At 39.1% G+C, this 27277-nt stretch overlaps 2 protein-coding genes across 3 annotated transcripts in view; both read left to right on the forward strand.

Annotated features, from left to right (window-relative positions):
• TAMM41 (TAM41 mitochondrial translocator assembly and maintenance homolog) overlaps positions 1-27277 on the forward strand; it is a 105424-nt gene that overhangs the window by 67332 nt on the left and 10815 nt on the right. The gene's annotated exons all lie outside the window — the stretch shown is intronic.
• VGLL4 (vestigial like family member 4) overlaps positions 1-27277 on the forward strand; it is an 85540-nt gene that overhangs the window by 21430 nt on the left and 36833 nt on the right. The window contains exon 1 of one of the 2 annotated variants that reach the window (XM_029996118.2): positions 15434-16147. The exons of the other annotated variant lie outside the window; for it this stretch is intronic. Within the exon in view, the coding sequence (XP_029851978.1) occupies positions 16066-16147 (82 nt within the window). The 5' untranslated portion in view covers positions 15434-16065. Of the gene's footprint in view, positions 1-15433; positions 16148-27277 lie in introns of those variants that run through there. 2 annotated transcript variants of the gene reach the window in all.

Genomic DNA, 27277 nt, shown 5'->3' on the forward strand with positions numbered 1-27277 from the left:
GATGAATGAGACACCTAAGACGAAAATGTATTTTTACAGTATTTAGCTATCTACAGTGTTTTTCAAGTCTTTGTGTTCTGCCAAACCCAAACATTTTAGCACTTCAAGATTGGCCTTCAAAATTGTTCAGTTAAAAAAGTTTTCACTGCTTCCTAGTTTCGAGCTTTTGGGCTCACTTTGTGGCATAATTTACACAATCTGTTAGAATTAAAAGCTTAAAAAATAAAAATAAATTGTGCGCAATTTCTTCAGATGCCCTTGGGAGAAATGGGGCTTTAAGAAAAACATCAGTATTGCAAAACTCTGCAGTATTATGGAGTTGCAACATAAAGAACACGGGGGGAAAAAAGGGGCAAGGTCACTGCTAGGTTCTAGTTTTTCAGTAGTGGTGTCTCCTTATTTCACTTACTTTACGTGGTCTGTCATCGTATTTGGAAATACGAAACTTAAATACTGTTGCGGGCACATCAGGATTTTGTTCCGTTGACGCCAGCACGGTCATATCTTTGCTGTACTTGATTTTTCTTAAGACATATATATGAAATACTTGGAAATCTTCAGTTCCAGTGCCGTGGGTTTAAATTGTTAGGTATTCATCCACATATCTTGTGATTTGCATTTCATGTGACTGCAAGTGTGGACAGGAGTGTGTGATATCACTGTAGAGGAGAAGGGTTTAACTGCTGTCTCCAGCTGTAGAGGAGCGCTCTCGCCCTGCCCTAGAGCTGGTTTGGTAAGTGCACGCTGTCAGTTCGTTTTGGCAGAGCACCATACGAGCCAAGGAAAACGTGTTGGGAGTTGAAGCTGGGGCTGGTTACGCAGCTCAGCAGAGGACAGCTGGAACACAGTTTGTCTTTGTGTAGAGATCTCTTTTTTGGATTGCTTTTTTTCTCTAGGTGCAGCTTCACCACTTAGATGTTTAAATCCACCACCAAAATGACTGGCAGAGGAAGGACTCAAAGAGATAAAATGCTGGGAAATGGAGACTGTTTACTGGTTTTGTTGCATTTCTCTTTTAATTGCAAATAGTTGTCATGGTACTTCGTAGGCTCCAACATGTGCATAGACATCACAGGGTTTTATTACTTGGTGTGACAAATACATTCTGACTTGCAGGAGATGCAGTGAATTGTTTCACTAATCCTCTTCCATTACAGCCTGTAGGATTAATTTTGGTGGCAATATTTGCTTTGCTTTTTTTGATACAGGATCTTAACGTTGTTTCATGGAGGATTTGATTTACGCATATTTAGACTGAAAATTGGAAAAGAGTAATAATTTGAGTTTTTCCTGTTTTAAACAGTTTTAACATTTTTTGTTCTTATTCCACTGAGTAGCATTGCTGAAAGTGTATTTTAAAATATGCTTAAGAATATGGAATGATTCAGTAGAATATCTTCTTGAATAAAGCATGTGATAAATAAAATTAACCCTTTCCAAAAAAAAAGGAAAATAGGTCATCAACTCTCTTTAACTAAGCTGTATATTGCTAAGGTTTTATTTATTTGTTTGTTGATTTTTGATTAAGCCAATAGCATGCATGAGGAAATGTATTTCACATCACTTCTGTTTTAATAAACTGATGCAGGGAAGCGGGACTGGCATCAGAGATCAGATAGGCAGAGAGGGCGATACGATGAGTTGAAAAGGGGACAGGACAGAAGGGGCTGGTAAGCATTTTGCTTATTTGGTGGATATAAGTAGTTCAGCCTCACTGTTAATCCTTGTGGATACTAGTTTTGTGGAGTAGTGGGGATAGTGCTGGGGGTGGTTCTTTCCTTTTAACTTGCCCTGTTAGGAAAATCATATATACTGAAATACTGCGTTGAAGTTTTGAAATGTTGAGGACAGTGATTAAATTCAGCTTCTATGTTAAAATGCATGGTATAGAGCACTCCTTATCATAAGCTATTTTTTACGTAAGGCCTTAGTCTCGTTTATTGAGAGGGACAGTGCCTACTGAAAGAAGTATTTGATATTTGGGTGGTTTTTTTCTCCATTGCTTAGTGTGGAGCCTAAACTTTATTTTCTGCCCACTATTCAAACAAAGCTCAACAGGCAGGATTATTCAGTTCGTTGTAGATTTTTGTATGGCACTTATCACTGTACTGCCACAGAGCTTCATAAACCTTTAATTAATCTTTACAACACCTCTTTGATATGATTCAATTCAATCATTATTCAGGACGAGAGCCAGTAAATCTTTCCTTACACAAAACGAGGTGAGGTCCTGTGGGAATATAATCTGCAAGGCAATCAAATGTGATTATGCAGTACAACTGTGTAAGCATGGCAAATCAGGGTTACCCCAAAAAATCCTTTTCCTGGCACTTTTTTGTCTTGCGAGTGTTTGATTTTTACAATCATTGTGATACTCTTGAAACACTGTTGTATGTTAAAAATCATATGTAAAAGATTCATCCTGAGAACAGCTTCTGAAGACACGTAATGGAAAGAATAGAACACCTCCAGCTCAGGATTTTTGGCTTTTTGATTAATTATGTTTTGTAACCTTTTTGCTACATCTTCTTTTAAAACAAAACCAAGGAAAAGCTGCTCAGCTAAGAATACTGGCAAAACCAGACTTCATTCTTGTATGTGCGTGTGTATTTCAGTGCCATGTAGTTCATAGGGCGCTCTAGTCGGGGCTGCTCACACATGTTGGAGTCTTGCTTCTAGTCTGATTACCAAGACTGACATACACTCAGTTATGCTGAATATTAAGGTTGTAAATGGAGAACCTTTGATTTTGAGGATACAGTATCATACTTTTGTGCATGGTTTAAATGCTTGTTGGTGCATATTGTGTCTATTTGTCTCTTCATTTATCATCATTTCAACAAAACAGCAATTCAGACCAACGATGTGACTCCTTATTTAATTGTCCTGACCCAGGTTGAGCAATCATTTTCATAGGACAGTTCAATTTCTCTAACTTCTAGAAACAAGCAGCCCAAAATTTCTGGCAATAATATGACTTACGTAATTAGGCTTTTGCCCTACCTTTGCCCTCCAAAAAAATGTGCTTGTGAATAACTGAAAATGTAGTCTATCTTGAAGCCACAGTAACCATGCTTAAATGGGGTTCTCTGTCCTGTCTCATAAGAATCACTTCAAGAGAAGACTCCCGTTCCTCTTCTAAATGTAAAAATCACTTTTAATGGTTTTCTTATTATTTATGGCAAAGTACATTCTTAAGTTGGTTGGAGAATTATATTGGGAATCCTAAAACAAGAGTTGATAAAGAGTATATGTTTTCTTTTTTGAAGAATTGTCTGTAGGGAAATACTAGTATTTTGTATAGTAAATTGCTTTGCATATTGTATTCTTCTTATGTATGCGTGCTGTATTGAATGGTGTCATACTAACAGGATGTTTCTGCTGAAATAAGGTCTAGGAAAAGTTTAGCCTTATTGTAAAACTTAGTAATTCTCTACTGCCTTATTTCACAATGGGACTGGATTGTTTTCGTTTCTAACCACGTCCCAAAATGGAATTTGATACAGTAAGTGTGAGCCATAATTTTATGTTGTGGGTGGAAGGCAAAACTGAAGAGTTAAGTACAATGTCTTTTCTGTCCTGCCAAGTTGTAGGTCTGTGAAAGGGCAGGGCGTGGTAAATTCTGTGCAGTGGATATCTGGACAATTTAATTCCAGTTCCACACTAACGTATGGTCATTAACTAAGTCTTAATTAATGCATTCATATTCTTAGTTAGGTTTTGCTAATAATGTTTGCAGTGATATTAGGATCCTCATTTGGGTTTGTGTGATGTAATTATGAAAAAAAAAAATTGCTTTGTTTGTTGTGGAAATGAACCTTTTTCCAAAAAAAGATGCTAACTGCAAATGTCATCTTTGTTGTTTGTTGGTTTGGGGTTTTTTTTGTTTTTTTTTAAAGTGATTTTTCTTAAGTTTCTGACTGCAGGCCTGAGATAGATGGATGTTCACTTTGTATAAATCCCATTAGCAGTAAGATAGTATTTTCATTCAAGATGGATACTGTTGTCTCTGCGCAATCTATTCATCACTGTATGGAAAATAAGGGGACCACTGGGACCAGTCCTAATCACCACAACCTTCCAGCATGCTACGTTTGTACGTAGTCTTCAGATTTACAAGCCACGTGTGGAAAATGTGTGGTTAATGTTTTTTGCCCATACAATTATTTCATTGTAAGGCACACTGATGACCCTTGCATGTATAAGATACCCCGCAATGTTAATAAATTTCATGTTCTGTTTCTCTGAAAGAAAACGTTTGTTTCAGTAATGCATCATATTTCATGTGTTTTATGCATAAAAGGAAAAGGAATGATAGCATTCAGGTATTACAAACTTCTCCAGCCAGGTGAGATTCAGTATTGTATAACGAATGCTTTGTAGTATGTTGATCTAAAGTGTTACCAACCTAGATTGATGACCTGCATTACGTCAATTGAGGTAGATTTAGGCTGCATTTTAGAAGCAAATGAGATTTATGCAACATCTCATTATATTTTTGTAGGATAGTGAATTCAAGATGTTAGTTTCCATGAGACTAGTGCTTTTGAACCTTACATTCACAAATCCAGCTTTTTGCAAAGGTGTAAGTGAAGAAAGTTTGTTCTCTGTCAATAACACTGTGCCTGCTGGAGTGATGCATTGTATTGTTGTATGCTGTTGACCTAGCTGCCTTTTTTAAAAAATGTATTATTTTTATTTCCCCTGCCCTCGAGGTACAAGTCCATGCAGATTTTTGATAAACGTGGTTTATGCCTCTAATTTTTAAATCCCTAAGAGGCTGTTCTAGGCTTACTTCTGCAGGATAAGCTATGTAAAGAGGACAGGTTTGGTTGACCACAGCAGATTACAGGCGTGAGTGACCTACACACCAGCAGCCTACTGGGTGTGAGCTGAGGAGAGTAAATGGAATAGCAGCAGTAATTATAGGAAGTAACTGTTTGGATTCTTGTATGATACCAAAACCAGAAATGTACATTGTGATATTCTTCAGTCTATTGAGCAAGAAATGTGTGAGGGCTACGTGGGCTTAGACAGTAAGTCTCTGTTCCACTCAGCTCCTACTGAGGTGATTTTTTTTTTTTTATTTTTTTTTCTTGCTTGGGAGCTGGGATCTGTCTACAGGGGAATTTTATCTACAATGGAGTCTTTATCGAAAGGAGATGCTGGGACCATTAGGACCCCCTCCTCTTTAGCCACCAGCCCTGTCATAAAATAATGCCTTTTTTACCCCCTCTTCTGGGAGGAGGAGTATGTAGACTCCATTATATCCAGGATGACTCTGCCTTTTCCCAGCATTTTGGGAAGAAGATGGTATATTACCAAGTTAGTATAAGCAGACATTGCTTATCTTGAGTCCCTATTCCTTTAGCTGAGAGGACCTGTAGTTCAGAGAAAGCAAATAAAAGGTGAAGAGGCGAAGGACCAAGACAGAGAGGGATAAGGTGGTATAAAGCTGAAAGCATGATCTGCCATTTCATTTTTGGGGTATCAGTGCCTCATGATTGTTTATCTTTTGGTATTGTGTGTGCTTAGGCCTGTCCTGTTGCTACAGGATTGGTAGCAACCAGAACTAGAGAAGCCTAGCAGCTGCAGCTGGTATAAGAGGTGAAAAGGCAGAGTGAATTTTAAGGCCTGGATTATGAAGTATTACACTTTGATTGGGAAAGGCTGGGAAGTTGCAGTGGGAGAGAAGATGGGAGGCTCTGGGGCGATCGGGAAGTTGAGGTTGATGAGAAAAGTAGGTCCTTAGTGCAGGAAGAGAGGGATGGAATTTAGGGCAGTTAGAGAACATATCTAGAGCAAAGGTGTTGAGATTGTTGGAAGGAGAGAGGGAAGCTTGTAGATAAGTGGAAGGTGATGTTACGATGGGAAACACTTTAAAAGGCTGAGGAAATTTTGGGGATGTTGCAGAATATTTGTCTTGTTTGGGAAGCACTGAATGTCAGGACTTGAAGGGCTGGTGGATATGAGTCTTGGGAAAAGACCTGACATGTGCCCATATGTCTGCATGCCCAAGTCCTTTTTTGTCATTAAAAATTTGATAGTTCTGATCCTTTCCTCTCTACCTGTTTTCCCTCCTCAGTAATCGGGGTTAGCCTGCGTGTTCCTGCTGACCCTCAGCTGAGCTGTGGCAGTGTCATCCAGCCAGCTGCCACCAAACAGAGTGGACAGCAGCTGAGTTCTTGCTTTTCCCCAAGTCGTGGCATTAACTGTGGTCAGTCTGCTCTCCCTGCCAACTGTTTGCACAGAAAGGACAGGAGTGCAGTTATCTTTGAGGACTCTGGCTGTCTTTGAAGTATGATTGAAACTTGCCCACTATTTCAAAGTTTGAGGTAAGGAGAGTGACAGGAGGTATGGCTGTATAACAAATGTTTTCCTTGAAAACTGGATTAAAAACAAGTAAGTGATAAAAAATGACAAAGCTTTCTGCTCTGGTAGTGTTCACTCTCTAATTACTGTAGCATTTGTCTGTGATTCCACATAGTGTTGAGTAAAATCTGTGGCATGGGCAGCATTCATCAAAGGGATATTTTGACTTCTTTATGGTAAATCGAAAGCTAACGTTTGGTTTTAAAATGCCTTTCTGAGCATTGTAGTTTGGAAGCCCCATGTTGCTGTTACACTTTCCGTGCTGTACAATGATCTCTTCTATTAAAGATGGTGAGTGTGCCAGCTGTGCAGAGAGGGGAAGAGATGTGAAATACATGCAAATACAATTCCCCATACTTTGTTGTTCTGTCAGAAGGCTGGAAGTTAGTAACAAATAATTAAAACTTTTGGGTTTTTTGTTTGTGTCTTTTGTTTAATGTAAAATGTGAAAAATCTGTTTGAAACAATTCTTGTTTCCATTTGGGGGGCGGGGGGGGCAGGGAGAAAAAGCACAGTAAGAAAAAACTAGCATTGTTTTCCATCAAAACTGTTTTTCAATGGAGAATTTTCAGCAGTCTCTAGGTTTGATTTTGAGACTAAAAATGGCCTTTCTGGAAGGAAAAACATCTTATCTTGTGTACCTGTAGGATTGCAAATGGTAACTTTGATCCATTGGAAAAAGGGTTTCAGCTTCCTAGTAATGCCACAGCATTCACTGTCAGGAATTGTAAAGGCGTGAGAGCATGAACTTTTGAAGCTGATGTTTGTGTTTTGGAACAGGGAGGGCTGACAACTTTTGAAAGGTTTTCCCTTTTAAAGGGGTTGATGGGGTTGTTATTTCTTCTGAGACCTGTAAAGTTGTAAGTAGGGACAGCGAGGGCATTCTCTGTGGTAGCTAGTGGAATGAATACAAATTTTCATATTCCACGAATACTAAACACATGCACGTGTGTGTGTATGTATCATATACAATTAAAACATATTCTTTCTTGTATTACTACTTTAAACAGTGCAAGGGCAATGCTTTGACAGCTGAATGTGGTGGTTCTTTTTTCTTGTGTTCTTCTACTCGATCCAGAGGACAACAGATCCATCAGTATCTCGAGCAAAGGTGCTGTTCTCTGGGTATCTGGGGTTTTTGTGAGCACTACAGTTTGGGATAAGTGAGTGTGTGTTTAGGGTTGGTTTGGTTTTTTTTTTAGTGTGGTAAAATAATTTATTAAGATCAAATACTTTTTAAATAGTTGAGAACAAGACCCTCAATTGGAAAAGAATAGTCTTAGAACTTTTTTTTTTTTTTAATTTAATGAAGTACTAGGTTGCAAGTTATATAATTGGGTCCTGTAATAGGTACTTATTAACATTTTCATCCTAACATTTAGGATAAGTAATTACTTTAATGTTTAAAAGCCAAAATTAATTTGTTTTGTAACAAAAGTTGTAACTGATTTTACTGCATGGTTCTTAGCAAGATAAGCATTGGGATTCATGGTTTTATCTCATTTATAAGGTTGTTACCTGTGTTGCCTCTAATATTCAGTCTTTGTGCAAGCGAGGTCAACTCCAGACACTTAAGTAGATTTACATACGTTGACATCCAAGTTGAATTAGGCCCTGTGAGTATATCTTATGTCTCGCCAAGCTAGCTATAAAGGGGAAATCTTTTCAAAGACTTTAGCAATCTTAGAGCTCTTTGCTTTATTTCTAAACCCTGTAATTAGTGGTTTCTTGAAACTGGATTTGCTTCTTCCCAAGCTGAAGGATATGCACAGTAATTTTGAAATCTAGCCTCTAAACATGGTCTGGCTCCTAACTTTTCTAAGTAACAAGCGTTTTAGATGCCTGACCATCAAGCTGACTTAGAGTTGGCTTTTTTTTCTTTAATATACAATCTTTCTTTTTTCTTTTCTTTTTTTTTTTCCTTCTCATTTCTAATATTGGAAAAATAAAGTATTTTCTTTGCCCTGTTGACACAATACTAGGGCATGGCAAAGTTAACACTTCACTGTTTGCATCTGGAGGCTCTGATGGTGTTCAAGGCTCTTTGTAGTTCAAGATAAATTATGTTTGTGATTATAATCAACCCTTCAGAAATTTAAATTAGTATGCAAATAACAGGAAAGATTATCAAGATTTTAATTAGCAAATAACAATTTTTCAACCTAGATAAACTAGAGTTATCTGTTATGTATTCTAGCTGCATTTTTAAAGTGTTCTCAGCCCAGCTTGAGAGAATAAAAAAACACCAGCAAATTGTGAATTGCAAGGTACTGTTGAAAAATGAAAAATATTCTTGGTAAACCTGATATTCCTAGCCTGCTGTTGAGTTTGAGTAAGCAGTCAAAGAATGAGGTCAAGATAAATCAGGTGCTATTGAAAACACTTTTCTCATTTGTATTTCACCTTGTAGAACTTGGAAGTAATCACCTGGTTCATTGCCTCCACTGCCCTGCAGTCTTTGGCAATTGTGAAGTAGTTATTTAATTTTAGAAAGATCAGCAGAATGTGTACTCTGCATGCTCCTGCTCTCCATTCATTAAAAACCTTTTAAAAACACACTAAGCTTTGAAACAATGAGGAGTTACAGCTTTTGTGCCACAGTAAGAGAACAGAAGGTAATCGAAGGCAACGCTGTGTTCTGGGTCGGCGTGATCCAACTTGTGGAAGCAAAGTGGGCTGCTTCCTAAATTCCCAGTTGCTTCTTTCTGGAGACAAGAAGTACCTGCCAGAGCAGCAGTTCCTTCCAGAGGCATCACACACTACCTTCTGTGCCCATTTTATATTTTGACCCAGAGAGCTAAATGTGGCTATCGCCAAAAAACCCCCCCAACAAACCACCAAAACCAAGTGAGAGCTGCAGTGAAGGCTTGTCTGTGCCCTGCCTTGGTCCCTGTCTTTTCTGTCCTCTTGCCCTTTCCTCACTTCTTTTGTGAAAATGGTCTATGGTACAATAGAAGGGTGCTTTTAGTTTGGAGTAGGAGACAAATAGCTTTCTGGAAGTGATGGAGGGAAAACAGAGGGAGAGGGTTCTTGCTGATGAGGGCAGGCTTTAATGAACCAAAAGCTTTTTGAGTTGTTTAATGTCTTATAGTTTTTTGATCTGATATGAAATGGCTTGTTCTAAATTGCTACATGTTTACAAATAAGTGATCTGAATTTTTTATTTACGTTCACAGTGATAGCTTTTTAAAATCTCTATATCTTAAAAGTGAGTAATACAGAATAAGAACTGCAGTACAGCTAAACATTTAAAAAAAAAAAAAAAAAAAAAAAATCCAGCTCCCAGTCCAGACAAGCCATTACCATCCATTCCTGGGTCCTAGAAGAGCTTGTAACTCTAGATATTCTTGGGCATCACTATATTTTTTGTTTCCCTGGCAGTTCTGTTCTTATTAGGCCAGTAGGGAACTGAAACCAAGATGCCTGCTGGCTTGGTCCCTCAGGGAATAGGCAGCTTCATAACTTGGGTTACATACCAGTTTATAAGTATGGATGCAGTCAAGTACACATGCACACTCATAAATTGATTTCCTTACTAGATATTACTATGTTTGTTTTTTAAGCAGGATTGCATAAGTTAGGGTACAACAAGAATGAAAGAGAATATACGAATTATTTTGCTACAACTTAATATTGGGCATAAGTCTAATATTTCAGTCTTGAAGAACTCCACTGATAATAACAAAAGCGTCTTGTGTTCTATAATGTCTGGCATATTGTTGAAACCTTTAGCTAGTAAAGGACAGGTGAAACAAGAAGGCATGCACTAGATTCAGTTCAGAGATGTTCTACCTGGTGGGGCTTGCTTTTTTTTTTTTTTTCTTTTTAGTTTTTTTTTTTATTAAGGCTGTGAAAAGGAGAAGGTAGTTTGATGTGATTAAAATCTATTTGCAATGTACCTTTATGTTTAAAAACAAAAAAAAGTGATCTGGAAGAATGTGTATTTTTGGTATCTTCTGTTCACTGGTGCAATTGTCATTAATGCTTTGTAAAAAGTATATAAAGTTGGTACGTTTTGTGGTATCTGACTCATTGAGCAAAGAGTTTCGTTATGTATTGTTCTATGTGGATCTCAGAGGCACAGCTGTTAAGAAAGCTCCCAGCAAGAAACTTTAAATGTCATTTTCCTTATCATGCATCTCTGAACTTCCTGCATGTTTAATACATTTTAACTGTATTTCCTTATCATATCTGAATGTATTTAAAAGAAAACACCCCATCTTGCTTAAATGAGATTTTTTTTGTTTACTTTTTTTCTGTGAAATGTATTCCAAGTGAAATAATAAAAATCGAGGTGATATGTGCAGCAACTCTGCAGTTGAGTGTGTGAAAAAGGAAAAGCAGTATTTTTCCTTCAGGCACATCGCCACCTAGCAGCTGTTAACTAAAATTTGCTCATTTTTTACTTAAAGAAAGAAGGTAAAGCCTGCATCTAAGTACTCTTGCTGTATTCCTCCACCTCCTTCTTGGGACGTATTGAGGTATCAGCTAATAGGTGGTGTATCATCGATGCCTGTCTGACCTCAGGAGCTGCAACAGGTATTTTTGTCCATTCAAAAATGGAATTATACTGAGCAATACTGTATGGTGCTTTACGTCAGTGTGTCTCACCTCTATAAAGACTGTATTTTTTCTCTTGGTTGCAAAATTGGTCCCTGTAGAAATAGTTCCTCTTTGCTGATTGTCATCAAGGGTGAAATTTCAGTTGTGTCCAAGTGAATGGCCCGTACATTGTTCTTCTATGGTGTTGATTCTTGGCCGGTGTCGTGCATTTTCCCACTGAAAGATGTTGTGTGGGATGGAGTGTAGACCAAGCTAGTAAAACTGCACCAAAACTGTTTTCTCAGGCTCTTCAGTGCTACTGCCTGAGGCAGTGGCAAGCATGGGAGAAAAGAGAGAAAGGAGAGACAAGGGGAGGACACGGGGGTAGAGAGGCAGAAGACTGGCAGGGTTGAGGACAGCAGAGAGGAGGCAGAAGGGAGTGCTCCATAGTAGCTTGCCTGAAAACATTTGTTCTAAGGCAGCTCAATGTATGTTTAAGCGCTGTAAAAAACATATAAACTCTTACTGTCAAATCTGATGTTACGGACGTGATATATTAAGGAATTGCTGTTTTTTCCTGCAAAAACTCAGGTAAACAAATAATACACAATTGTAAGGAATTATTTTTGTTAGGCCCTATTATTGCTCAAATAAGCCAGGACTATATATTTTTATAGTGGAAGAGTTTTATCAGCATTTAGGAACCGATGACACAGTAACTTACTACATTCATAACATGCACTGTAATTCTTTGAAAAGGTAAGTTTCTCAAGCTTTTTTTTAATCGGAAAAATGCTCTGTTCTTCTCATCAGCCATTCGTATATCTGCATCAGTGCTTTAGGGGGCAGATGTTCACTTTCAGAGTGAATCTCCTGATTGCCCTTCTTTGGTCTGCATCACAGTGGTCTCAGCTATAAACTAGATTCTGTTCAGATGAAGCTGAAAGAAGTGCAGCAAGAGTGCCCCTGACGTGCTCCAGCTGCCAAGGGACATTGGTCCATCTGACCAGATGTAAGCCAGTTCAAAGAAAACACGTGGAGTGTGGATGGTTGAGGCCACTGTACCAGTTGCTTCACACTACTTTTGTAAGCATACCGCTGTGTTCTCCAAGAGGGGGAGTTTTGATATTTTCTTGCTGTGAGAATTGTAGAAGAGCAGCACAGAAATCTTGTCAAACTTCACCCTAATGCAGGCACTAGCTGTCAAAATACATCTTTAGCCTCCTGGTTTTGACAATGGTGATTTACCTACTCATTAGAACTGCCCTTTTTTTTTTTTCTTTTCTTTTTTTTTTCTCGTTTGCTTTCCTTGCCTCAGAATACTTCTGTGATAAGACATTCTTGTGTGAAGACTGAATTTCCTTTTCGTATTAAAGTGAAGCAGAACATCACTAAGAGGTTGAACAATCTCATCTGCTATGAGGGATAATTAGAATCAAATCTAATGTACTTCAACGTGAAGTCGAGTGATCCGGAAAGACACGTGTGGATTTTCAGTTACCTCTAGGGGATGCTGTTGTGTTAAAAGTGCCAGTGTTTTAAACATTTTATATATAGATACGGGTATTTATCTGCCTTACAGAAGAAACGTGTGTGCAGTCTTATAGGAAGTACTCTAGCTAATATGAACCAGAGATACTACACCACATAATTGTGTTTGCAACCATCAGTATGTAGAAGAACAGAATGAACTATAACAAAGGTCCTGGGGTGATGTTAATAGCTTGTTTTTCCGTGTATGTTGCATCTAACCTGCTGATGCATTGATTATTGATTTCAGTTCAATGGGAGGTATCTCAAACTGGTGAAGTGTTTTGATGAACAGCAGTTCAAATCAAGTAGTTGGGAATTCTTTGCTGCCAGGAGCAGAGTACTTTACAGTGGGCCTGTAACCTATTTAAGGTTAATGTCTGCTGGACTTGAATTTGTTGAGCTGTTAAGTTTTCTTTCAAAGAAAGGTTTCCTGTGAATGGATTTTGATTTTAGAATGCTTGAGATACATTTACATTGATAATTTACCCCCCTATTCTTTCACTAGGCATTGCCTTATTTTCAGTATAGATATTTTAATTTAGAAATTCATAAAGCTCCCAGCGTTTGGTACCAGTTTATTATTATTTAAGGTGAAGCATCTAAGTTCATTATGCAACGTTTGACAGGTGTTAATCATAGTGTATACCGTACTGCTGAAAGCCATTCACATGATAAAGTGATCGCTACCATCTAAAAACCTGTAGACCGGTGACTACTGGTCTAATAAAGAAGACTTAACTGCTTTATTAGTGTCTGGACAGCACTACTGAGCAGTCAGTGATTTGTAGACAATACCCAACCTTGCTTTTCCCGACAACTTGAAGAAATACATATCTTTGAATATTGAGGGGAATTTATATTGGACTTTGAACTATAATGCCCTTGTGTAGCTAACACGCTATGTGCAAATCCTGTCTTGTAGACCACTGCTCTAAAGAAATGTAGAATATTGCTTTTTTTTCTTCCTCGTCACCTGCACTTCCTGCAAAAAATCAAGTATTTTAAATTGGAAAAATTAAATACTTATCTCTTCTTATCCTTCCCAAGCATCCATAAAGTGTGTTGTATTACTGTAAATTCAGGGATGCTCTCTATATTAAAAACTGTACATAGCAGAAATATTTTCCCCAAAAGCTGTGGCATAGTTACGTAAGAAACTTACGTATCATGCTGAAGAAACATGCCCCTCTTTTGTTCATGTTGTAGGTATGGATTTTTATTGCAGTTTATATCTTAAAGGGCTAAGACTTCTCTTGATGCCTTTATTAAATGGCTGGTTTAATTTGAAGCATTGATATAGAACTTCTTTGAATTTGAGTATGCACAACATGATCTGCTGTGTAAAACTTCTAGTCCCCCTGCTTAAAAATCATAATGTTCTTCTCTTTATTAAAGCCATTTCTCTTTCTAGAAAATACCATGCACTACTTTGGTCTGAAGATGTGTGGTTGCAGCTTTTGTGGTAACAAATCCTGTGAGGCAAAAAAACCCCGGCAACCTTTTTATTAGGTACCATCCAAGAAATGTACTGTTACCTCAGCATTAAGTACCCATCAGTTTTTATGCCATGTTAAAGTCTAAAAGATGAATAGCGCTTCCAATTAGGAGAGTGCCCTTGTTGCATATAAATAATCAATAAAAGGCTTCTTGACCTTCATCTTCCCAGCAATGCAGAATTCCTTTCAGGTAATTTGTTTCCTGCTGTATTGAATTCAGCACTGTTAATGGAGATTCTCCTTCAGTTGAAGCACAGAGGTAGATAATGCAGAGGACTAGTTTATGTATTTGAAGTGAGGAGAAACCTTACTTGGGTTCCAGGGAATCTTCTTTGGAGATAAGTTTCTTACTCCTATTTATCAGTAGGAAATTTAAGTAAATTACCTACTCTCACTGAAATATCCAGAGCATTCAAGCAGTACTTTTCAAAATACTTTGACCAAATGTCACTCCATGAGTTGCCTCTCTGATGTAGTATCTTCCCCTTCCTAACAGAGGGAAGAAATTCTCAAGGTGGAAATGAAAGTTTGTTACTGGTTCTCACCAACTGTCTGCTCTTGCGTGTACCGTTAAAATTCTCCATCACAGAAAGGGAGAGATGACTTATGTTCTGAGCCGAAGAGGGCAGAGGGAAGATTAGGACTCCATTAGGGTTTTTTTGTTTGTCTTAGACCAAACGTCCCCAGTATTATTTCTCTTTGTCTGTCAAATCAGACTTGCAGGTGCTGATCAGCCACAGGAAATGCAAACTGATACCTGTTAGGTTAGCACATGCTTCCACCCTTACAGATGTTCTGCCCTCTTAGAATGAGTTGTACACATCTGTATAAGCAGCTAGAGTCTTTGTGATCAAGGTTCGGACTGCAGAAGGGCAGACCACATCCTGAGATGAGAGCAACTGCTGTAAAGATCTCCATCATTTGTGTCGTCTAAACAGGACCTTTAGCAGCTGTTAGAAGTCCAGGACACAGAACGTTTAACTGCTTATAGCCTTTAAAAAAAATCAAATGTAACAGTGTACCGATTGAATTGTAGCGGTGTGTGCATGTGAGTACACAGTACCTGTCTGCACGCGTACAGGTGTACCCGCTGTACCTCATTTCTTTAATTGCCTTTATCATACCAGAGCTGCCGTTCTGTCCCATTACTGTAAACCACCATTATTTTTCACTGCTAACAGTACTGGGATGCGTCTGAGGCCACGCTAGGCTATTAAGTAAAACGTTTAAGAGAGAGAATTGATTTTAAGCATCTGGATTTAGGTCGGGTCTCCCGCTCAGCAGCCCGACCGAAAAGTTGCAGCGGGTCGGCTCCTGCCCCGTGTCCAGAGGGGGCCCCTGGGCTGGCCGGGCAGCCCCTGCCGCCTCCTCCTCCTCCTCCTCCTCCTCCTCCTCCTCCTCCTCCTCCTCCTCCTCCTCCCGCCGGGCAGCGGCAGCGCTGCCTCCAGCCAGGAGCGGCTCTGAGATGGGCCCTTGTGCGCAGAGCCCGGCTGTGCGGGCTCGCCGCCGCCTCTTGCTTTCAAACACTCGGTGCATTTAGAGACTGATCTTGTGCAGAAAATATCCCTGACATTTGAGGAGCTCCAGGGATTCACTGAGCATGCTCAGTCCTCCCCGCCTGATAGCGAGAGGAAGCTGGTTTACATACGAGTCATACCAAGCATAGCCTGCATGTCAGTGCAGTTAACTTGCAGCGGGCTGTGAGCAGAACTAGTGTGTCTTTGTCCTAGGAAATTTCCCTCGTTTCTCTTTTCTTTCTTTTTTTTTTTGACTCCGTGGGTTGTTTTGGTTTTTTTGGTTGTTTTGTTTTTGTTTGTTTTTGTTTTTTGGTTTTTGTTTTTTTTTTTTTTTAAATTGGAGAAAGACTTGAAAAGTTTTTAGACAGTCTTCTTTGTGTTGAAGGACCCAGTGTACTTTAGTTTTCAGAAGTTTGGAAGGGAGAGCGCGTCTGTTTTAATCCCTCCGACTCTCCTTTAACATACTTTGTTTTGATTAGCTGAAGGCTGGGCCTGCTGAAGTTTAGGAAGCCGGGAGCGTCCTCGGCACCATTTGCCCGGCCCTCCCTCTTCTCCCTGAACCTGGGCGACAGCAAACGAGCTGGTCTTTTTTGCTAGCCCGATAAATGCTATTTATGAAGATGGACCTGTTGAACTACCAATACTTGGACAAGATGAACAACAATATTGGCATTCTGTGCTACGAAGGTAATCGTTTCGTTTCGCCAAGCGTCGTGTGCCGGGTGTGTTTTCTGTTGTTGGCGAGCGTGGGTTTTTTCCCCTCTGGAAAGGCACCCTGCGCTGTTGGTTGCGGGACGCCTCGCCGCCGGTATTGTTAAAGCTTTGCTTAAGGGAAGGGGCTTTTTAGATTTGTCCGTTCTTTTTTTTTTTTACAAAGCGTTAATTTCAGCGTTATTCCTCTTCTGAACGATACCAGTAGGTGGACGAGCGTCAGGGACCGCGTCGCCTTTGTGGCAGGTGGAGCTTTTGTTGGCCGTTTCTGTGGCGGCAGAAGCAGCGGTTCGTGAGGCGGCTGCGGGGGTTAACGCGGGGCTCAGCCCGTCACCCCCGGCCCCGCCGTTGCCCCACAGCCCTTTCCCGCCGCTGCCCCACAGCCCTTTCCCGCCTCGCTCCAGCAACCGCCCCCCCCGCCGCCGCCTCAGAGCCGCAGCACCGCCGCGTCTCCCTGCGCGGCGGGGCCGGCGGGGCGGCGGGAGCGCGGCCCGTTGTGCGGCCGCTGGTTCTTCCTCCGCGCCGCTGGGCCAGCCCGCCTCCCGCCGGCGCAGCCCGCCTTCCCCGGCACCCCCCGCCCCGAGCGCCGGTCCCCCGGGAAGGAATTACACAACCCCTTGGATAAACGGAGTCGTTTTGGGTTTTTTTTTTTTCTTTTTTTTATTTTTGCCCTCCCCTCTTTGCTGGACTCTGAATTTTACTTATGTCGTCCTCAGCTAACGTAGGCAGCCGTTTGCTCTTCACGTTGTGAGCACTCGTAGTCCTGTGTGGAAGTTGCCTGAGGTAATAGGGTAGAATCGGTTTCTTAATCTAGGGGAGCTTTATCTACGTGCAGTTTGAAGAAGTGGTTATGGCTTGGCTTTGACTGGAAAGAAAGGCACCACTGAGCTAATTCAGCTTGGCAGTAGAACTGTTTTTGCTGTAGCCACAGACAAGCATTGCAGAAACCTTTCTTCTGATTCAGCAGGAACATTTTCCATGTTCATTTGGAAAATAAACTTGCTGTAGTTGTCAGGGAAGAAACAATAAGGAGTATACAAAGGGACAAGGAGCTATCTGTTCACACTCGTCGGAAAAAGACCAGGCCAGAAGATGGGGAGCTGAACCTCAGTTTGCAAAATACCATCTTTTCTATCATTAAACCAGCACGGCCACGTTTCTTTCCTTTTGGAAGTGGAGGGGCTCCCTGTAGAACTGTTAATATCGGTTTCATTTTTTTTCTTCTTCTTTCCTTTTTCTTTCCTGCACAATAAATAAATAAGTTGAATAAAGCTCTTTGAATAAAGCTCTTTTACAGAAGATTGAGCTTGCCCATCAGTACTGAATAATGTAGAGCTGGGATTCAATAGAGTTGAGTTTTCAAGCTCTTTCTTAGCCCCTGCTTTCTTCATTACAGCAAGAAAACTAGTAAAAAAAAAAAAAGACAGCTTGCAGGATCCTTTAACTTTTTCATTGCTCTCTGTAGTAACCAGTGCTTTCTTTGGAAGCAGCTGACAACTTCTGGTGAAGACCATGAGGTTTTGTATAAAATTCTGCTTACGTGGTACATGTTCCTGAGTGCTTTGTTGACTAAGGCAGAAAAACTGTAGTTTTGGCTCATTAGTTCAATTCATTATAATTATGTCTAATATTTATGGAAGATTCTTTCCAGCCCCTTTTTTCCCCCACCCTCTTCTTCAATAATTGTTATTTAACCAGATGTTAGCTTTAATAGTTCAAAACCAAAAGAACAGCTTAAGGAATACACTCTACTGTAGCAGTCTTTGTTTAGTTTAAACATCTGTTGCTATTTTCCTTATTCTGGAAGTTAACATTTTTAACACTAAAATAAACACACACAAAATGAAGAAAAGAAAAGCAAAACTTCAGTGGTGTTTATAGTGAGGTGTTTATATCCCAGTGATTTAAGAAGTATAAACACTGGCAACATCTGCACTGAACTCGAAGGGTGTTTTAGAGATGCCTACACATCTTCCACGCCTCTGCCATAGTATTTATTTTGTGAGTGAGTTGTGTCAGCAGTGATGGATCTTGTCTTTTCAAAGACGCTGCTGCGGTAGTAACTACATTGACAACAAAGTGGCCTTTCAAACTCAATTAATTAGGATTTATTGAAGGTCATACTTGAACTACTTATAAATAGATGCCTTCCTGCAAAGTACTTTTGCAGATGCAGGATAAGATACAAATATATTGTATGATGTGAAAATAGGTTTGAAATTTCAGAGGAAAGAATTACGGACCGATAACGCCACAGGCAATAAATGAGACGGGTTCCTTATTTCTTTAGATTCTCTCTTGAAACACTTGCTTTTGCTTATTGAGATAATTGGTATACTGGTGAAGTGTGTCATTATCGTTTTATGAGGTTTACTAGTGGTTTTAATCTTTCACCTCTGGCACAAGCCACTGAACTATGTGCCATTGATTTGTAGCTGCAGCTTATGGATAAGAGATGTATTGGTACATAAGAAGTAGGAAAAATTCTTCCATCATGTGCATCTGGCAGCCCTTCAGTTCAACATGGAGTAGAAGAATATAATTTGCATCCCAAGACGACTCCTGCTTTTTCTTGCCCAGCAAGAGTTACAGATGGCAATTTGTTATCTGTAAGCTTCAGGCTACTGAGTTAATGCCAGCACTTGCTTAGTCTTCCCTAACTGTTAGGTGCAAGAAGCCTCAGCTATGTCTTAATCTCGTTCTGTTCCTAAGTAGTGTCATTCATGATCATGCTCCAGTGAGTATGGGAACATTTATTGACAAGACTGTTGTTTAGTTCATAAAACATATTTCTGATTTTGGCTTACTCTTTGGAGGTCTGGGGAAAGAGAGCAGAATGGTGACTAATATAGATGCGATCTGCTTTATGGATAGAAGAGTGTCCTTTTGTTGAGGTTGGGGGGGAAATGGGAGATCTAGAAGTTCTCCCATTAACCGTTAAGAAGTAATGGTGTGTTGCAGATATAGCTGACCGATTTGTAGTGTGGAACCTTAACTGAAGTTGACTGTTTTCTCAAACATAAGAATTTTCTAGTTGTCTTTTTTTTTTTTTTTTTTTTTTTTTTTTTTACTGTGAGGTTGGTCTAACACTGGCACAGATTGCCCAGAGAGTTTGTGGAGCCTCCATCTGTGGAGAAACTCAAAACCCGGCTGGATGTGGCCCTGAGCAACCTGCCCTAGTTGAGCCTGTTTTTAAGCAGGAGGTTTGGACATGATGATCTCCAGAGGTGCTTTCTAGCCTCAACACTTCTCTGATTCTATAATGTGATGGAAAGTTCTGTACACTTATATAATTAAGACAGCCACAGCCAGCAAAAAGATTGTAACCAGAGATGAGGTGAGAGGGTTTTTGAAAGGGGGTCCATAACTTTGAACCACAGAATAAAACTGTTTCCTTTCCTCGGGGTTGTTTGTTTTACACTGAAAATTTGTGTCCTTTTGAGTGTTTTCTTAATGTTATTACTAGCTTTGAGCTCCTCGTGATGCCTTATGATAATCTCAACTCTGATGCTTTTGGAGGAAAATCTTAATTTTAACAACATGGTGTTTTTTCTAACAAGTCGTGTAAAAAAGAACATTTGAGTTTTGTCTCCCTCTCCAGTGAAAGAAAATTTTTAAATCATTCAAATGAGAATGTTTAGTCTTTGCCAATGGGAAAGTGACAGTTATATTAGCAACAATCAACCATTTCAAGTAATTTATTGTAACATAGTTGGTGCAATAAGGAAGAAAAGAAGAAATAAGTAGAGAATTGTTGACTCAGCATCTGGGTGCTGATTTTTAGCATGAATACATCTGATATCCTGCTACTAAACATTTGCTGCCAGTTATCAACAATTGGCCAGTTTAATGAGTAGTGCTTTCATATCATTGTTTTCTTCTTAATGAGCTCAGAGACATCAGAAAGCTCTTGGGAGACTGTTGTCCTCACTGAGGTGCAAAGGCCACGAAGCAGAACCATTCTGTACCAGTCTGGCATTCCCAGTGCTTCATATCAAATGACAAGCACTTGATCCGGGCATGTATTCAGAGGTAGAACATCTGCATCTTGTTTTGCAATGGAAACTCACTTCACTTTAGTTTAATATGCTTTCTCTGAGAGCCTTGTGTGTGAGGTAATGGCAGGAGGGCTCAGAGTTAAACAAAACGAATCACAGGTGATCCTGCTCTTTGACTGGTGCAGGGGCAGTCTAGCAAGTTTGGGCTCCTTGTTTTCAATAGAATATATATGAGAAGGTGCAGTCTCCAAGTAGATTTGTTTCATTTTGTTTTTTATCTGAGGGAGTGTACAGATGGTTGTGTGTTGGAAGGCAGATTTCTGTCTTCCTTCCTCTCTCTCCCATTTTCAAATGCTTTGTGTTATTACTACATTCTCAAGGCTTGAACTGCTGTGCTGGGAAAGGTATAAAGAAATGCAATAAGATGCTAAGAAATCCCCCAGGCATGTTATGAGACTTGGAGCACTCAGAATAGTTATACAGAGTTCTCTGGACAGTCCAGAAGACTGGATTTTTTTTTAATGAAGAAAATTGAATCCAGATTTATAGAAAAACACCCCTTCTTGGTTTCAGGACAGCTTACATTAGTTAGTGGCTTATTACATAATTATTTCACTGACTTCCTGTAACAATGAAGCATTACTTGGCTAGAGCAGTGAGCTTGCATAGCTAGCTATCTTTTTAGGGCACTGCAAGGGATTTTGATTATACGTGTATCTTCCTAAAAAGGCCAGTTTAGATGTTTGATATCAAATGAGGAGCCTGAAACAGACTCTGCTAACTTCATTTGCTTTTTAATGAAATGTAACGTGTTTTCTTGAGCTCTAAAGAATAGTTTCCATTGGTTTTCTTTGCTGACCTTGCATTTTACTCTCGGTTTGTAACATCAGTTTCTCCTATTAACTTCAAAATTCGGTTTAGTTTCTAAATATATAAAATGACTTTAACACTATTATTCTATTAAGAATTAGTGGAATAATAAATGGGATAAAAATCTCCTTCATGGTGAATTAAGTGTTCTTATTTGTAATGCAGTGTAAAATTTCTGTTCAAAGTCATGTAAATTAAGATGCACCTACAGAATGTTCCCCATTTATAGAACATTCTGTGGGTTTTGCTTTTTCAAAGTCTTTTATCTTCAGGAAAAAACAAAGAGCTCCAACCTCACAGTTGGGCTTTTCTTACTCATTTCCTCCTAGCATGAAGTTGGGAATATCCTCTTCAGTACTGACATCAAAATTCAGTTTATTTTCCTCATTCATCAAAGGCAAGATAGATTTAGGTCATACTTAAGCTTTTTTTTTTTTTTTTTTTTTTTTTTCCCCTGGAGTTCTGTTGTTCTCCTCACCCTTGATGCTAGTTCAGCATTTGTACTGAGAACTCAAACAAGGAAATTAAAAAACCCAAATACAATAGTGGGTTATCCCACAACTTTCAATAGATAAGATAGGCAGCACATTTTTTCTGAGATAAAAGGTAGTGAGGTTTGTAGCAGTAAGTTCAATTCTGTGTTAATGAGCAATTTGCTTAAAGGCTGTAACTTGTTACTCACAAGTCAAATTTGTTACAGTGCCAGGTCTCTTTGGATATAAATCCAGGGATTTTAGGAGACATTGAAAAAGCTTAAATTGCTCCAGAGTTTGAACAATGCACTGTATTGTATGGAGAACTGTTAGAGAAAAAATAAAGCTTAAACAACAGTCTTCATTGTGTGGCATCTAAAATCATGAATGAAAAAGTTCATCCATATGTATTGGTTTTGCCTTTTTTAAATATCTGCTTTGCATGAAAATAGTTGTCTATTAATTTCTTCTTGAGGATTAATACAGATGGGCCTTTATATTTGATTTTGGCTGAATAGACTACAGAGTTTTAACATGCTGCATGCAGACAGTGTGCCAAGCAATTTAGCAAAGTTGTTTACACTAACAATAATCCAGCAGGACAGAGCCTATAATTTTTCACTGATAATAGTATGAGGTAGTGATGAATACAAGTTTCTGGAGGAGTGTTTACAAAAATGGTATTATACTTGTCCAGTGTTAAAGAATCATGAGTGTTTTTGGTTTTAATTTCTTTTTTAAAGCCAGCCAATTTTTTTCTTCATCGTGCAGTCTGTATCATCTCCCTGAAAATTACTTTACAAATCAGCATGGAACGATTGCTGGACACACAGAGTCATTGTTTCCTTTCCCTTTCAGTAAAAGCCATGCACTTTGGAGGATAATTGACTGTGCGATATAGCACTGCTAGATGTTGTTGTATAAGCACTATGCCAAGACTGTGGGTGCAGTAACGTATACACCATGAGTGCCATGATGCACAGTTTTAATTTCCTGGAGGCAGATTTCCCTTGGTGCTTCATCTAACAGCTTTTTTTAAGGGCAAGCTCTCATGCCTGTTTCTACAAGTTGATGTAATGGCGTATGTAGCTTGGTGAGCACTGGCATGTGTCTTCGGAGTCTTGGTGGGATGGAAAGAGAGGCCATAGATCATCCAGCACAAGTGCAGTTTTGAACAGGCAGTTGAGCTCTTGGGGTTATTTCTGTCAACTTGTAAATCTCATGTCAAAGGTGGATGGAGTTGGAAGAGTTTCGTTCTTGATATCAGTAGTAGTTTGGCACTGATTCTGAGGTAAGGCAAGCTTGGAGCATTCAAGTTGTTGGGAAAGAGCTCCATATAGCTTTTTCTTGTATAACCTTGGTGAAGTTGAAGTAACGGTGTTCCTGGGACCACCACAACATTGGTTCTAGCCAAAGAAAAAGTCATCCAGAAACTTCAGTGAGGTGGTGAGTCTTCATCAAAGATCTTTAGATATCTATTTTCAATAGGAATGTAAGTCCCAAAAATCTCAGGTAAAAAGTAGTACGAGTGTGGCGGACAAAAGTGTGAAACAGTGGTTAGAATGTTTCCTTTACATAAGTTTCATGGCACTGTTTGGTATCAGATTTTTTTAAAGTAACTTTTCTTTTTTCTTCGCTTTTTAACTTTGTTCTTGCTAAAAACAAGAACTTGTTTAACATAATAGTGCTTGGTGCAGTCCAGCTTTTCCCTCACAAAATGTGATGCGACACTTTGTGCCTCATTTTGTCTTTGGAGGAAAAGATCATCCGCAATGTGGTGTACGTGGATGGAGGTAGATAGTATTTGGGAGAAGGTGTAATATTACAGCCTTTGTGGCATAGGAGGAGGAAAGAAAGTATGCCTTCAGGAGGCAGGTGCCAGCTTCGTTCCTTCACAAAAAATGTGGCTCCTGTCTTTTCATAATACGCATTGTGACAAGAGTCTATCTTTGATTATTTTAAGACATGTTCTTTTTTACACCTCATCATTTTGGAGTGTTTCTTGTCAACTGTGAGCATCAAGCATTGTAGTGTATAACTTTCCTCCTATTCTTCCAAACGTTGCTAGCAGGTTCCAGGAAATATATTTACTCTCCCAGGAAAAGTTTGGAACCAGTTGTGTTTAAAAAGCAGTAGTTTTTCCTGGAAACCCATTTGACAGCGCAGGCATGGAAACCACTCAGCATTACACCTCTCTGGTTTGCAAGACTTAGTGTTTATTCCTTAGCATGCAGAAATAGGGGTTTTTGCCTTTAAAAATGGGTTGCAGTTAGAAGTAGGAGAGATTTAGTAGATAAGCCTATCTTTTTTCCCAGGATAGGAATGGCAGTGCTGTACGGGAATATAAGCCAATATTGAAATATCTATTATGTTGTATTTTAACCAAAAATCACAAACCAGCAGACTGGCAATAGCCTTTGTAGTTAACCATCTACAAAGTGCCCAGCCCAGCCGTCTTTTGCGTAAGAGGAGTGAAAACCAAAGCTGCTAAGTGGTTCTTTTGGAATAGCTGTTGTCTTTTTGGGAATGAGTATTTACTTTTTTTACAGATGGCATTAGCGCACTCTGGTTGCACTTGAAAGATGGCATTGTGACTTCCAACTTTGTTATTTAATTGTTAATGTTTAGTATGTCTCACTTCTGAAAGTAAATTTAGATATTTATAAAATCAGCATTTTTGCCACTTTCAGAGCAGAACCTCTCAGAAAATTATTGTTTCTTGGCTCCAGGTTAGTAAATTGGCGTTGTTTTCCCTGTGATGCATTGCTAATTGTAATTAAATGGCCATATGAAGAAAATCAAAGTTGTCAAGTCAAAAGGAAACTATTTCTATGAATCTGAATTATCTAGGAAGACCAGTAAATGCCAAACAAGAGCTAGCCAAGTAAAATAAGACTATTTAGCCGTTCTGTTTATAGTCTTTGGAACGTAATCTGTTCTAAAGCAGGAGCTCTACAAAAAGTACTCTTAGCATATAGAAAAAAAAGTTGACATAACTATGGCACCTCCTTTGTGGTGGTTTTATACAGAACACATTAAACGAAGATGGGGTGAGGGAACTACTGTATGATTCATATAGGACAAGTTTGAACTCAGACAGTTTCTTGGATTTAGTATAAATATTTATGGCATTGAAGGGGATTTTTTTTTTTAATAAGCTTCCTTGTGCTCCGGATCTTTTAGATGTCCTCCTCAGACATCTGGTGTGCATTGCTGCTTGTTTAACCCCCACCCTTCAGTTTTCATGCTGTGGCATCTCGGAGAGCTATCACAGTCACTCTGTGGTTGCCATAAATTAAATCTCGTAGAGCCAGCTGGGAGAATGCTGACGTGCACAGTTTTCCTGCTGAATACTCTAAAACCAGTGGCTACAGTTAGAGGTGAACATTTTGCTCTTGTCTTGCTGTAGGCATCAATCTAAGCTATTTACCAAAGGGGTCAAAAATAGGTATTCCAGCATTAGCAATGATGCTTACAGTTTCTTGACTAGTTTCTGTCTCTTAGAAAAAGCTTCTCTTATCAATGTTATATAACCAATGTCTCTGAGCTCATCAGCAAAAAAAAAAAAATTACATTCACTTCCTTTAAAAATCTTTAAAAGTCCTAATTTCTAAGACTGTAACTGCTTTGAGGTACATTATGCTTGCCTTAACAGCTAATCTGTGGATCTACTGAGTTTTTCTTTGTAGTACAGTAATTTGAACACTACCCTATTTGGTTTCAAGTGTTTCTCAATGAGTCCATTTAGAAGCAAGTATGATAGCAAACATTTTAATACTCACTGTAACGTATTTTTATATATATATATATATATATATATATATATATATAAAATCCTCTCTGCAGAATCCTATTATTCACAGAAGCCTAGTTAGTTCAACCTTCAGCTACCCCCATGAAATAAATAGTGAACGTTATCCTTATTTACATAGGGGGAAAAAGAGCTGTAATTGTTTAAATTCATGTAAGTCAAGGATAAAGAAGAGAACAACATTCAAAGTGCCTTGATTGTAATACTTTGCTGTAGCTGCTAAACTTTACTGTGATCTATTAGTAAACAAAAAGTGCTTTTACCTGTTTGTTTTGAGTTGTGCAAATAAAAATTGTAATAAATCAGCTAAACAGATAAAAACTCTGATATTTGAAGCTTGGACTGATGATATATGGACTAGATGCTTGCTTTTTGGTCAGCAGTCATGGAGGGAACAGAAGCTTTTGGACTAAAATCTCTTGTGACTGTGGTTCATTTATAGTGGACCCCTTCTAAACTGAGATGATGAAATCTGTTTTGGAAGTAGTTGAGTCTTTTTAGCTGATACAAGGAATGACCTCTTACAAAGAATAGTGGGATGGAAGAATTTTAAGTTCCCCTATTTGAGCCGCAGGACCTCTGCAGGTCTGTTCTTTTATATTTGAGGCCTGTTGAGTTGCATAAAAGGAATGTGCCCACTGATGCTGGCAGTTAATTTTATATTCTCTTCAGAAGATGAGTTGGGATAAGAAACTTCAATTAAATAGCAGTCCAGCTGTGGTCATGCAATGCATGGCTTGGCAACAGGCAAGCTGATAACCCATTTATGACCTAAAGCAGTGCTACCAAACCTTTTTAATTAATGCAGTGTCTCACTGCCCCTGAAGTGGCTGTTTGGTTCCATTAAAAACTTCACAGTTGTATTTAATAGAGTGGCTGCTTAATTATGGGGTGGAACATCTTTAATGTGTGATGGGGGTAGAGATCTGCAGAAATGTTTAGGATGTACATAATTCAAATAAAGTGGGGAAGGATTTAACACTTAATTAACTGGGGACTGATATCATCGTGAGTGATAGTGGTGAGAGGTTTAATTTCTGGATCCTGTGGTGCTAGTATCATGTGAATGGTGGGTCACAGACATACAACTGACATTTTTTATTACCTTCGTTTTATCAACCCATCTGCACTTCCCTGTCTTTTCTGTGTTTTGTCAGGAATGAGTTGCTTCTGCAGCTTTGAAATAAATAAACAAGGAGCCTGGAGTTAAGTTAATCAAAAGGGAGATTCAGTTAAAGACTAGGAGGTATAGGGGGAGGAAGACAAAGCCCTAATTAAAGGTCTTTGAGAAGTAGAGTGTAACTTTGGTACTGCTCACCCATTCCAATCCCATGACTGTCAAGATAACTTCAAAAATACAAATTTCTGCTTGTTCCTTGCTTTTCCAAGGGTTCTGGAAAACCTGTCCTCAGTGCCCAGAAAACTCTGTGAAACGCAGTCCAGGCAGCATGTAATTTTTTGGTAGCAAACACAACCCTTCCATCTATCTTTCTTGCCTTAGCTTCCCCTTGGAGAGAACATTTATTTTAAGTGACTCTGCAAATTGGACCCATAAACCACCCTCCTTCTTGTGAAATAAACAGTCCAGCTATGATTTAGACAGTGCTCCCATCTATCCCTTAGCACCATAGCGTTGTCTCCCTTTTATCTCTCTGAATCTGACAACCTCTAGCAATCTCAGTCACTGCATAGTAGTGCTGACTATTGGAGTGGGTAGGAGCATTAATTCAGATCCATTATCTTCAGTCCTTTTGAGGAGGAGGATTTAATAATGTTCTTTGATACCAGGTTTTTCACAACTCAATCTTCTAGTGGAGCAGTGGTTTTCAAGCTCTTGTACTCTGTGGCTACCTAAAATTTTTCTGTGGATCTCTTTGTAGTGAGTTTTTTCCCCAATAAAATTACTTATATTAGTTGCATGTTATGAACCCAAGATTAAAAACTGCTGTGTCAT

This window comes from Aquila chrysaetos, chromosome 20, assembly GCF_900496995.4.
Source record: "Aquila chrysaetos chrysaetos chromosome 20, bAquChr1.4, whole genome shotgun sequence".
Taxonomy (NCBI): Eukaryota; Metazoa; Chordata; class Aves; order Accipitriformes; family Accipitridae; genus Aquila; species Aquila chrysaetos.